The 12605-nt window shown below is 38.4% G+C and overlaps 1 protein-coding gene across 1 annotated transcript in view; it reads left to right on the forward strand.

Moving 5' to 3' along the window:
• nectin3b (nectin cell adhesion molecule 3b) overlaps positions 1–12605 on the forward strand; it is a 113322-nt gene that overhangs the window by 84539 nt on the left and 16178 nt on the right. The window contains exons 4-5 of the mRNA XM_048533448.2: positions 5575–5692; positions 11657–11808. Of these exons, the coding sequence (XP_048389405.1) occupies positions 5575–5692; positions 11657–11808 (270 nt within the window). The remainder of the gene's footprint in view (positions 1–5574; positions 5693–11656; positions 11809–12605) is intronic.

The raw sequence follows: 12605 nt of genomic DNA on the forward strand, positions 1-12605 counted from the left end.
AACAATGACATCACATATGTAGGCCACTGAATCTCATTGCATAGGAGGAAGTCATAGGGCTTATTTGTGCACGTATCACAGTGGCTGGAGAAAGTTAAGGTTGAGATATTTAGCTAGGAGGGTCTTGAAACTATTAACTTGGGAGGAAACATGAAATCAGTTGAGCTTGGAAAGGAGCTGGAATGTAAGACTTTATGCAGGTGAATTTGCAGTCTTTAGAATAATTTTTCATGTTTTTTTTTTGGTGCTGATCAAAAGTTATGATTGTATATTTTTTTTACAAGTGAAGTTGGGAGAAACTCAGCTGATCTCGCAGCATCTATGAAGAAAGAAACAAAGTGAATGTTTCATATCTAATGTAGCTGCTCCCTCAAAAGTTGTTGGAAATAGAATATTTCAAGAGAATTTGAGGACACTGCTCATGAAATATTATTTGAGGAATTAGTGACAGCATTAACAGCAGGTGTGAAGACTTGTAGTGGAGCACCTGGAGTAATGTTGCCATTTTTGGTCGCATCTCAGGAAAGATATCATTGCTGTAAAGGGAGTGCAACAAAGATGCCCCAGACATGTTCCCAGGAAGGCAGGTCTGACCTAATAATAGAAAGAGATTGGGTAAGCAGGGCCTGCATTCTATGGAATTTCGAAGAATGAGATGATCTCACTGAAGCTTATAAACTACTTGGGGATAGACAATTTAGAACCAGGGAGCATAATTTATAAATAATAGGATGCCACTTAGGTGTGAGATGAGGAAAAATTTGTTTACTTGGGATTGTGAACGTTTAGAATTGTCTCCCAAAGAGGGTTATTGGAGACTCACTTTTTTTTAGTATGTTTAAAGTAGAGATTGATGGGTTTATGATTAGCAGTGGCATAGAGGGTTATGGGGCTGGGGTGTGTAAATGATGTTGAAATGTTCGATCATTACAATCATGGTTGAAATGACAGGACCGGATCAGCAAGGTTAATGGCGTAGTCCTGTTCCTAACACTGTTATCAGTTCATGTGAAAACTGACCCAGTTTTGTGGATATTCATGCTATCCGCCCTTTCACGTTACACTTTCCACCTGAACAGAGATCCTTCTGCTCACCCTGCATGCAAAAAATGTTCTCTCAGTTTTTACGTAAAAATTATTATACTACAGATATTTGATCAGTTTTGTTTCATTTTGGGTGACCAAATCTTAGCCTACTTCATGACTTTAGTTAAAGGAAGCAAACGGTACCTTTTTTGGCATATAATATGACTTTCAGTTTGGTGGCTGCTTTCATTGAACCAGGCTAGTCAAGACCATATTACAACCAAACAATCTGGATTGTTTAGGGGGTAAACTACAGCATGGCATTAGCTGGATTGAGTCTCTTAAGCATACACAGACGTTCGCTGTGGTTAACATCACTTCAGCAAAGTAATTTTTTTTTAAATTTAGAAGTACTCCTACAGTGAAACGATCAGGTGATTATTTCCATTCTTAATAAGCAATGCAGACATTGAACAAAAATTGGATTTTCGTTGCATTTATTCCCTATTAATCTGTACATGTAACCTGTCATTGATCATTTGGCTTAAATTTTGGTTTCCTAAAATGTAGGTGAAAATAATGGCTGATTTCCTGATTTAATTTGATAATCTGAGAGCCTAGCAAAACAGCATGAGTCTCATCTTGTTAATTTGAGTCTCTGTCCATTATGTCTACTCATCCAGTTTCCTAACCAAGTTAGTAATTTGAATACAATTCCATGAGGTGCAACTGTAGCTAAAGTCTCATGTGGGACTTTATGAAGTGGCATTGGAATACAATGTAAGTAGCATCCCTCTGTCCACTCCAGTAGTCACCTCTTCAAAAAAAAATAGATTTGTCAGGCATAAATTATTCTTACTCTTGTCAAATTTATACTGGCTGTAATTTGAATAGTTGAAAATTTCAAGGTGTTCAACTACCTGATCATTCATTACATACTCTATTAATTTCCATGATTAGAATATAGTTCCCTGGTTTCACTCTCTACCAACTTTTTAAATAATGAACTAACATGTATACTACTTCAATATAAAGGAAGTATTATTTAGGGAATAGTGACCGTAGTAAGTGTATGTAAACTAAACTATCTGTTTGAAAAAGAATGATCAAATTAAGCGATCTATTGCAAAAAGAAATTGCACCTGCCAGGCGAATGGGAAAAATAAAAAGTGCAATGAAGGATAAAGCGGTAGATGAGAAGTGCTGCAAAAAGACATTGAAAAGCATCTTCCAGAGTTTATCAAAATCAACACAGTCTTTTACAATTACATTGGAAAAGAGAAGGTAGTCTGAAGTAATAATACCTTTTGTAAACTGATAATCATAATAGTCTTAATAAAATATAAGGAAATGTCAGAACTGGTGTATAATTACTTTGAGATATTATTCTCAGTAAAGAAAAGGCCACCTTGGAAGGTATCCCAAATAAACGGCTATTGAATTGGAGATGAGTCCCTTTTTTTTAATTTTTCCAAGCTGGGTCCGCCCAGAAACTGATTGAAACTGAAATTGGCAGGCAAGACTTGGATACGCTTTGCTTTTGGAGAAGGGGCAGACCAAGAATGGCACAGTGGAAAACTTGCATCTGGTAGTCCAATTAAAATTAATGATAATTTCATATTGACCCTGTTTTGGCTTTTAAAGAACCTTAACACACACTGGATGAATAACTATTCTGTGAAGGCGTAAATGCTCATAAGTGTGAATTAAAGACCTACATGCCATAATCTGAAATTATTTTAAACCCCAGACTAATAAAATGGAGAAATAAATGTAGCTTCCAGTTAGAATAAAAGAAAATGCACACCTGATGAAATGCATCAATTGACAGGCCATTTAATGTTGCTTTACAAAAAAGAATTAATGTCTGTCTTCAATTTCATTCTGCTTCATGGTTAACATTTCAGAGGAGTGTTTTTCATTGGTCCATGGGATGTAGGCCTCGCTGGGTAGGCCAGCATTTATTGCCCATCCCTAATTATCTTTGAGAAAGTAGTGGTGAGCTATCAACTGCAGCAGTACTTGGAGTGCAGGTTCTCTCTACATTTAAAAAGAATTCCAGGATTTTGACACCCACAAGCAGGAAGCTGTGACCTTACAGATGGTGGTGCTCCCATGCATCATCTGCATTTGCCCTTCTATGTAAATGTAGTAGTTCTACGTTTGGAAGGTGCTTTTGAAGGACCTGAGTGAGTTATTTCATTGCACCTTTGTAGAAAGATACATACTGCTGATACTGTGCATTGTTGGTGAAAGAAGTGGATGTTGAAGGTACTGACGGTTAAGTGGGCTGTTTTGTCCAGGATAGTGTAAAAGCATCTAGAATGCTGTTAAAGCTGCACCCATCCAGATAACTGGAACATATTCCATTGCACTTGAGTCTTGTGCCTTTATAAATGGTGACCAGACATTGGGACAATAGCAAGTGATTACAGACAGAGAGCTCCTCACTTCTTACCTGCTCTGTGCCCACAGCATTTATATGGCTTGTCCAGTTCAGTTTTTGGTCAAAAGTAACCCCAGAAAGTTAGAGGATTCTGATGGCAAAGGCATTGAATGTCAAGGGATGATAATTAGATTCTTTCCTGTTGGAGATGATCATTACCTGTCACTTGTCTGACAGGAATGTTACTTGCTACTTAACAGCCAAATCTGGATGTATTTGGGTATTGTTGCCTGAGGATAGTGGTTTCAGTATATAAGGAATTGTATTTGGTACTAAGCATTGGTCAGCATCGGTGAACATCCTCACTTCTGTTCTCAGAGAGAATGTCATTGAAGCAGTTGAAGATGATTGTGTCTAGGAAACTACCATGAGAAACTCCTGCACAATGCCCTGGGATGAAGATGATAGACCTTAACAATAACAACCAGCTTCCTTTGTGCTAGATAGTGTTTTCCGACTTCCATTATCTTCAGTTTTACTTCGACTCATTGATGCCATACTCTGTCACTTGATATTGAGGACAGTCACTCTGCACTGATCTTTGGTATTCAGCTCCTGACCATGTTTAAAGCATGACTGTAATGAAGTTGTTAGCTGAGTGGCTCTGGCAAAGCTCAGTGAGCTTCAGTAAACAGGCTGTAATTGAACAAGTAATGTTTGAAAGCACTTTGATTATACAGATGACCCCTTCCAATGCTTTAATGATAGAGAGTCGACTGATGGGGCAGAAAACGATTAATTGGCTTTATGCCTTTTGGAGACAAAAGGGGGCCAGGACAAGGGAGAATTTAGGCCCTACAATTACTGAACTTGATATTGAGTCCAGAGGGCTGTCGGGTCTCCAAGCGGAAATGATGAGTGTTCTTCCAGCATGTGTTGGCTTGCTGCAGTGTTCCAGTGAAGCTCAGAGACAGATGTTGGCCAGGGAACAGGTAGCTCAGAGTCTTTTTTGCGAGCAGAAGTCTGCAAAGCGGTCATCCAGTCTACACTTTGTTTCCCCACTGTAGAGGAGACCACATTGTGAGCAGTGAATGCAGTAGACCAGATTCTGGGAAGTGCAGATGAAGTGTTTTTTAGCCTGGAGGATGTATTTGGGCCCTTGGATAGTGGGGAGAGAGGAGATAAATGGCAGGTGTTGCACCTTTGCTGTTTGCAGGGGAAGGTGCTATGAGGCTAATGACATAGCCCCCTACCCCACATGCAGGGCCTTGTTACCATATAGCCTGTTATTACGCCCTACCTATTATTAGTCATTAACAGCCCCCATTAACAGCTATCACCCTCCTAGCCAGATCGTTACCATCTCCTTTGTCTATCCATTTGCTCTTCTCTCTCTTCGGCCTCTATCCTATCGTTTACTCCCTACCCCATTCCCCTCCCTATTTTCTGCATATAAACCGACATTTTCCCAGATACCATCAGTTCTGAGGAAAGGTCACCAGACCCAGAACGTTAACTCTGATATTTCTTCACAGATGCTGCCAGATCTGCTGAGCTTTTCCAGCAGCTTCCATTTTGATCCTGATTTACAGCCTCTGCAGTTCTTTCAGTTTTTATTCAGTATTTAACGTAAATTGACTTGAATTATACCTGGTTTTCCAAGGCTCAAGTGGGAATGGGAGATTAAACAACTAGTTATATTCCCTGGAATTTGGATGGTTAAGGGGTTATTTGTGTGCAGTTTTAAAGATATTAAATGGAATAGATAGGTTAGTTCCTTTTTTTAGGCCAAGGTATAGAACTGGGGAGAGTCTGAAATAAATGTAGAACCAGGCCTTTCATGAATGAATTCAGGAAATACTGCTAATTCCAAAGATTTGTAGAAGTTTGAAACTCTCCTCAATAAATTTCAACTGATACCAGTTCATTTGTTAAGTTTAAAATAAACAAATATCCCTTTGGTTTACAAAAATGCGTCAATAAAGGTAGAGTTTATAGTTTGCAGATTGGCCATGATCACATGGAAGAACAAGTTTGAACTAAGTAACCAACTCTCAATACTTCATACAAAGGTATTACTATAATTACGTAAATGTATGGCAAGCTTGTAATTAATTTGAGGAGATAACTTCCAACAGCCAGTATGTGCTGATTTATTCCAGATGCACCTGAAGTTACTGTACTGGGATATGATGGAAACTGGTTTGTTGGTCGACAAAATGTGCAACTCAAGTGTAAAGCTGATGCAAACCCATCACCTTCTGCATATATATGGACCAGGTATGTATATAATTCACTTGTACCAACTACTTCTGACATGTCTGCAAGTATTTTGTGTTTCTACATTACTATAATAGATTACAGAAATAATTGAATATAAGTAGCTATAATAACTCAGGAAACCAGACTGGAAAGAAACCTCATTTATTGTTGAACACCAAAATAGAACCATTACTTGTGGCGTACAAATCCCAATCACAGTTTTTGTCAACTATTTCTAATTAATTATTTTTTCTGCATTTCAGATATTTTCCTAATCAACCTATCCAGAAATGTTATTGTATAGCTCTAGAGTAGATAGGGTTTGAACTCAAGATGGTTAGGGTCAGAGGTAGGAATGCTGCCACTGCACCACCAGAGGCCCCTGTGTCATCTTTACTTTCTTTCTTTTTCTGTATCTGGAAGTGCACTTACCCACAGCTGAGCAGCTTTCCCACCACCAAAATCACCACAACGTACAAACCCGTTAAGGGTTAACTTCAGCTCAATAATAAGCAAGTTTTTTTTTTAATCGTTTTAAATATTTACTTCATTCAACTTTTAATTTTTGCACTTCTCATGGCATACCCTCTCGACCTCTTATTCAGCATTAGTGAGACAGTAGCTAGGAGGGGATTGAGAGACAACCTGGTGTAGCGAGCGGATAGGTGAACACATGAGCAGAGGTGGGAAGTTAGGAACAATCCAAAATAAATCTATGCAAATACTGTGTCTATCATACAATCAGCCAGTGTTCACACACTGATAGGTTCCAGGAGATATCAGAACTATAACCTCCTGGATTTCTATGTAAATTGTCTTCCTTGAAGTTATGGTTCCAGGTGGCCACTCAGTAGTGATGAATGCCTTCATGTTCATCACTGTTATGTCACAAGATTTGGGATATCAAATTATGTAAAAAGTACTTTAAGGAATAATTAATTTTCTGTTTAATTTGAGTCCAGTAAATAAAAATGTCCTTAATGAAGCTCCCATATTAGCTAATAATTTAGCTATACCAATTCCTTGTCTCTTCAGATTTAAAACTTGGAAGCTGCTTCATTCCAGCAAATGAGGTTATAATTTGGAAGTAACAGCATAAAACCCAATATTTGAGAGTATGACAGATGTAAAGTTTACTGGTGATACACCAAAAAATTTGCGTTCGTTCCTGAGGAGATGCCATGCATCCCTGAACTCGTGTAGAAGATTAGCATTTTTACTTCTGAAAGCAAAATGGAATAGAGAATTTACCTTGACAAGATGAACTTTAGGGGTAAGGTGACCTTTTTGCGTTTTCCGTACAGTAGCAGAGACTTATTCATGTCCATGCATATCTCTCAGAAGCCACTTAAAATGCAAACAACCTTCCATAGAGGCCGATAATTGCACCCCTCCATTTCAAATAAAGTGATTCAGGATAATGGTACGTAATAAATTTGCCAGTTTCACGATTGATAAAATTCAGGTAAAGGTACTTAGAGGCTGTTCATAACTGATATTTTGATGTCCTGTTAAACACTTCTCATTTTATGATAACTGCTTAGCACACCGTACCATTTTGGTTGACATTGGGACCGCCAATCCTGTGGTCAAAAAACAAACTGTCTTGTGAGAGAAATCTCATTATTAATTTTAATTTCACACAGTCTGTTAGGTTATGTACCGGTTTGGTGGATTGCCTGTGCTAAATTGCCCTGAAGTGTTCAGTGTTCTTAGGCTTCAACGGATTAGCTAATGTAAATCCAGGGTTACGGGAATAGAGTCAAGGGGTTGGATGCTGACTCAATATCCCAGTTAACCTCTATCTTCACACTAGGGATTCTTTGATTATAATTCATGAGGACAGATCAGGTCGGACAGCCTGTGATAGATGTTACAGAGGTGCGACATCTTGCTGTGTGGAACGAAGAAAGGGTCCCTTGGTTTGAATATTTTGTTTGATTAGAGAATAATGAACGTAACCTTTTAAGACTGTGTCCTTTTGAATAATGCAAGAAAATGCCACTCACTTACCTTCTAAATAGCTTCACTGACAATTAATTGATATTATCATTAATGATGTCATTGCAGTGCACTTAAAAGTTTGAGGTAATCAAAGTCAGTATTGCTTTCTGAAACAAAATCATGTTCAATCAATTAACCAGAGTTTGAAGAAGTAAAATGTATTGTAGATAATGAGGAACTGCTGAATATAATATGCTTAGATTTCCAGAAGACTTTAGAGAAGGTGGTACTTCAGGGGTTATTGTGAAAAACAGTGGTTCGTGGCATGAGTAGAAAATACTGGCATGAATAAAAGATTGATTGACTGACTGACTGACTGACAGGAAACAATGGGCATAAACGATCCCATTTATTTTGATTTGCACAATCTAATGAGGGTTATGGCATTAGAATCAGTACTGGGATTTCACCTTGCAGCAATTTTGACTGGGATGACGATACTAAAAGTACAGTTGCTACATTCAATGACACAAAGGAAGAGTTCTGAAGAGGGCATAAATAGGCTAAGAACATGGATATCTACATTAAGTGAGTTGAAGTTTTAGTAAATGAAATAAAATCTGGGAAAATATGATATTGTCTATTTCAAGAGGTAAGCATATCATGTAAATGATGAAAGATTACAGAATTTCAAAATATAGTGAGATTTGGATATCCTGTTGCGTGAATCTCTGAAGAGTTGTTATGCAAGCACAGTAAGTAATTGGGAAAGCTTAACAAAAGTTGTTTATTGAGAGGGGAATTGAACTCAAAATTATGGAAGTTATACAAGACATTGGTGAGACAGATCTGGAGCACTCCATGCTTCTTATTTAAGGAAGAATACTTGGAAGCAATTCAGAGAATGTTTACTTGACTAATATCAAAATTCGCCTTATCTTATGAGGAAAGATTGGAAAGGCTAGGCTTGTTGCTGCAGAAATTTTGACAAGCAAAAGATGACGTCATCCAAACATCATACTGAGGAATCTCCAAAAGGAGAAATGAGGAAAGGACATGCCTGCCTGTGGGAGATTCTCGAATCGGGAGTCACTATTTAAGGCAAATGAGAAAAAATATTTTTGTCTCAGGTGGCAAGTCTTTGGAAACTCTGCTTCTGACACATTTGAGGAAGAGAGTCTTTGAATTTTTTTTTAAGACTGAAGTAGATAGGCCCATGACAATTAGGGTGTCAAAGGCTATCATATGAAAAAGGCAGGAATAAGGAGTAATTAGATTGGCCATGATGTTATTGAATGGTGGAGCCACCTCTTTCTCAGTACAATCAGCATTCATAAAATCGGCTATAGGCGGCGGGTAAGTTGTATTGTTTCTTCATAAACCCAATAGGTGTAGCCTGTTGTGGCCAACTAAGAGCACAGTTTGCATCACTAAACAAATCCATGTTGACTGCCTTGATGAATTAATCACTGCACCTTTCCAATGTTCTTGCCCACTTGCTTATGCTGCCTAAAACCCTTCTGAAACTATTCTACATCTTCATCACAACAGATTTCTGCTTAACTTTGATCATCTGCAAATTTGGAAATACCACATTTGCTCCTCATATTCAAGTCTTTGATAACATATTGTGATCAGCTTCGGCTGAAATTGTGATTCTTCTGGTCACTAGTCACAACCTGCAAATGTCAGATGGCTGACTATTTCTTCCTATTCTGTGTCCTGACTCTGCACCATTTGGCCACAACCAGTTGGAGGTATGCACCAGTATGCTTCTGGCCAACAGTGTGTGCGAATCTTTGAAGAATGGTATCTTCAGCCTCATCTGCAAGTATAATGGGCAGAATGAGGAAATTAGATGAATTTCACTGTTGAATATGGATTATAAAATCCTGTCTAAGGTCATTGTAAAGCAATCAGCTCTGCTCTGGGAGCACTGATTCATTCTGATCAAACCTGTGCTGTACTTAACAGGAAGATCTGATTGCCTACATAAAGGCCAGGAAAGTAGACACCTGCCTCATCAGCCTAGATCAGGAGAAGCCCTTTGACAGGGTATTGCACACCTGCATTAGGGATGTATAATTCCAATATTTGTTTGTTTCTCCTGGTACGTTGAAGACTGTACAGAACTGCTTTAGTACCTACATGTGTACATAAAGACTTATGAATAAAATACATTTTTGCAATAAAAAAGTGATCAGCTGATTTTATGATCAATCGTTCTGGATTAAAGACAGCCAATTAATTTGAGTTGTTCTCCTGGAGATAGATGTGCCGAGCTGTCTGTCTTTTAAAAAATCGCTGTTTGTAGCAGGTGTGCTGCCAGTTGGTTACAGCAAACAGTTTAGCTTTTGAGAGAGACTTCGTAGGTGGATGGTTAAGACTGTTGCTTCTTTTGTCCTTCTATCAATCTGTCATGATGGCTGTGGAGAGAGTGTAGCTTGCCTTGTGTTTTCTACTGAATTGAACAAACCTAAAGTCAGGTTAAACAGCTGTTGATGAGGCTCTGTGGCACAAGTATAATTAATTGTTTAATAACTTAACAAATCAAAATAGCATTGTCCAGGGTGATGATGCACTTCAGTCCCTGTGTGGCGCCACTGGTCTCTAACATTTTTTTGTCCTGACGGTACATACTACATGCTCCTTCTCAATGGACATGAAAGAGAGCCAGGCAGTTGATTGCAATTATCCCGTCCCTCATTATATTTAATAATAAAGATGGTTCTGTCACGGGTTTTCAAATGCTGAAGCCATGGTTCCAAATAGGGTTACCAAGATACCCTATCAAGCAACTGGGTTCTCCTCACATTTGGGCTGAAAGGTTTTGTTTCTAGGAGATGCAGATTCGCATTTAGTTACAATGAAGGTGTCATCTTTTCATTTCCTTGTGTGATCACCATTTGACCCAGTATCAGAGAAGGGCTGTCATTGATCTTGGAGTAAACCTTGATATGAACAAGTATGATAGTTGTATCTGTCATCTATAAATGTCCCTTTGTAATCCATGAAGGAATGTGAAGGTCGATTTAAAGTCCATATTTTAAAAATTTGTGGAATCAGTCAATGAAATTTAAAATCGATATTTGGTAGAGCACATCTTAATGATAATAGGAACATACTTGTTCTGAACTGCGTTTCCTTCAACTCCTCATTATCCTGTTTCGTTTTAAAGTTGCATCTCAGTATATCAAATTGGTATTACCCAATTTCAGACTTTTGGCCTTAGCGTATATTTGTCATTTTCCACAATATTGCTAGCTCTAACTGAATTATGTTATTAACATTAAAATGTTCTCAACAGATACCTCCTGTTCCTGTCCAGCTTAATTTGTTAAATCTAGCCCAAGAATTTTCATTACTGTTGTTGCTACCTCTCAACTTACTTTACGAAGGGTGTTGAGATGTAAAGCAACCTTCCTGAACAAGATCTACCAGTTGACATCCTTAAGAATGAGAAACACAAAGTTGCTTGTGATAAAACTCATCTGAACATGGTAGACTTTGAACTACCGCAAGAAGAGTGATTCTTGATAAACAGGTTTAGGTAAGCTAAAGCCTTTGGGCAGCCAACCTCCACTACTGGGACCTCCATATAGATCTCTTGAGCACTCGAGGAGAGAACAAACAGTGCTGCACGTTTCGAGGATTTTCTTTTCTACAGGCTGGTAGCAGATCAATCACCTTAAACTCAACAAGTAAGGAGGCTATCTCTTGACTTTGAGGAATTTGCATTTGGTAACTAATAAATTTCCTTTTACACCAACTTTATCACTTCAAAAGGGTCCTGAGAAGGTTCTTAAGGCAAGTATTGTTCACTGAGCTACAGGAAGGTAGGAGGAAAGCAGCAGACACAAATAGATATGCCTCTCTTTTCCTTTTATAGGGTGGTGGGTATCTGCCGATTGCATTGTCAGGAACTTATCGGTGGTTTGTAGCTTGTGTAGTAGGCTTTTATTATTCTGAAGACTAGTTCACTGTTTCTGATATGGCTTATTGGAAGATTTATTCCCAATTATATTTTTCGTTATCTAGATTGGAGAGGCCTTTACCAGAGAATTTACAGATTGCAAACGATACTTTAACTTTCAACAGACCACTCAACTACAATGATTCTGGTATCTATATCTGTGATGTAGTAAATATTCATGGACGAAGAAAAAATCAAAAGATTGTTCAAATAAGAGGTATGTTTGTTATGATATCTGCATAGTTTGGCCGCCTAAGCACCTGACTAATCCCAGAGACTTCTTTCACCTCTCTGCTAACAGCATAACACTGGCAAGTGACCCTGCAGTTAGTAATTCATCATTTGACTACCCAAGGCTTATCCAACTTCCACCACACACAAGTCAGGACTGTTATGGAATTCTTTACACTTGCCTGAATGAGTACAACTCTAACAACACTCAAGACGCTAGACTCCATTCAGGACAAAGCAGCTTGCTTGATTGGCATGACATCTACAAAAATTCACTCTGTCTACCTCTGATTGTCCATAGTGCAGTGTGTACCAGCTATAAAATTTACTGCAGAAATTCACCAAAGATCCTTAAGGCCTTTGAAATCCACAACTATTACCATCTAGAATGAGCGCAACAGACACGTGGGAACACCACCACCTTCAAGTTCCCCTGTAAGCCACTCAGCATCCTGTCTTGGAAATTCATCACCGTTCCTTCAGTGTCGTTGGGTCAAAATCTTGGAACTTCCTCCCTAACACTATTGTGGGTTGATGTACAGCAAACTGACTGTAGTGATTCAAGAAGGTAGCTTAATACCACATTCCCAAGGGCAACATTAAAACAGCTGGCAACACCCAATTCCTGTGATTGACAAAAAAGTGCAGATAATTCCAATTATGATTTCAATTCAAATGTGAATTCTCCTATGTTTGTGTAAATGTATTGCTTCAGAGGCAAAACCTAGTGATATTGGGCAGGATTTTCAAGTCTTGGAGACTGTACAAACCTTTTTAAAAGCA

Source organism: Stegostoma tigrinum, chromosome 6 (assembly GCF_030684315.1).
Source record: "Stegostoma tigrinum isolate sSteTig4 chromosome 6, sSteTig4.hap1, whole genome shotgun sequence".
Taxonomy (NCBI): Eukaryota; Metazoa; Chordata; class Chondrichthyes; order Orectolobiformes; family Stegostomatidae; genus Stegostoma; species Stegostoma tigrinum.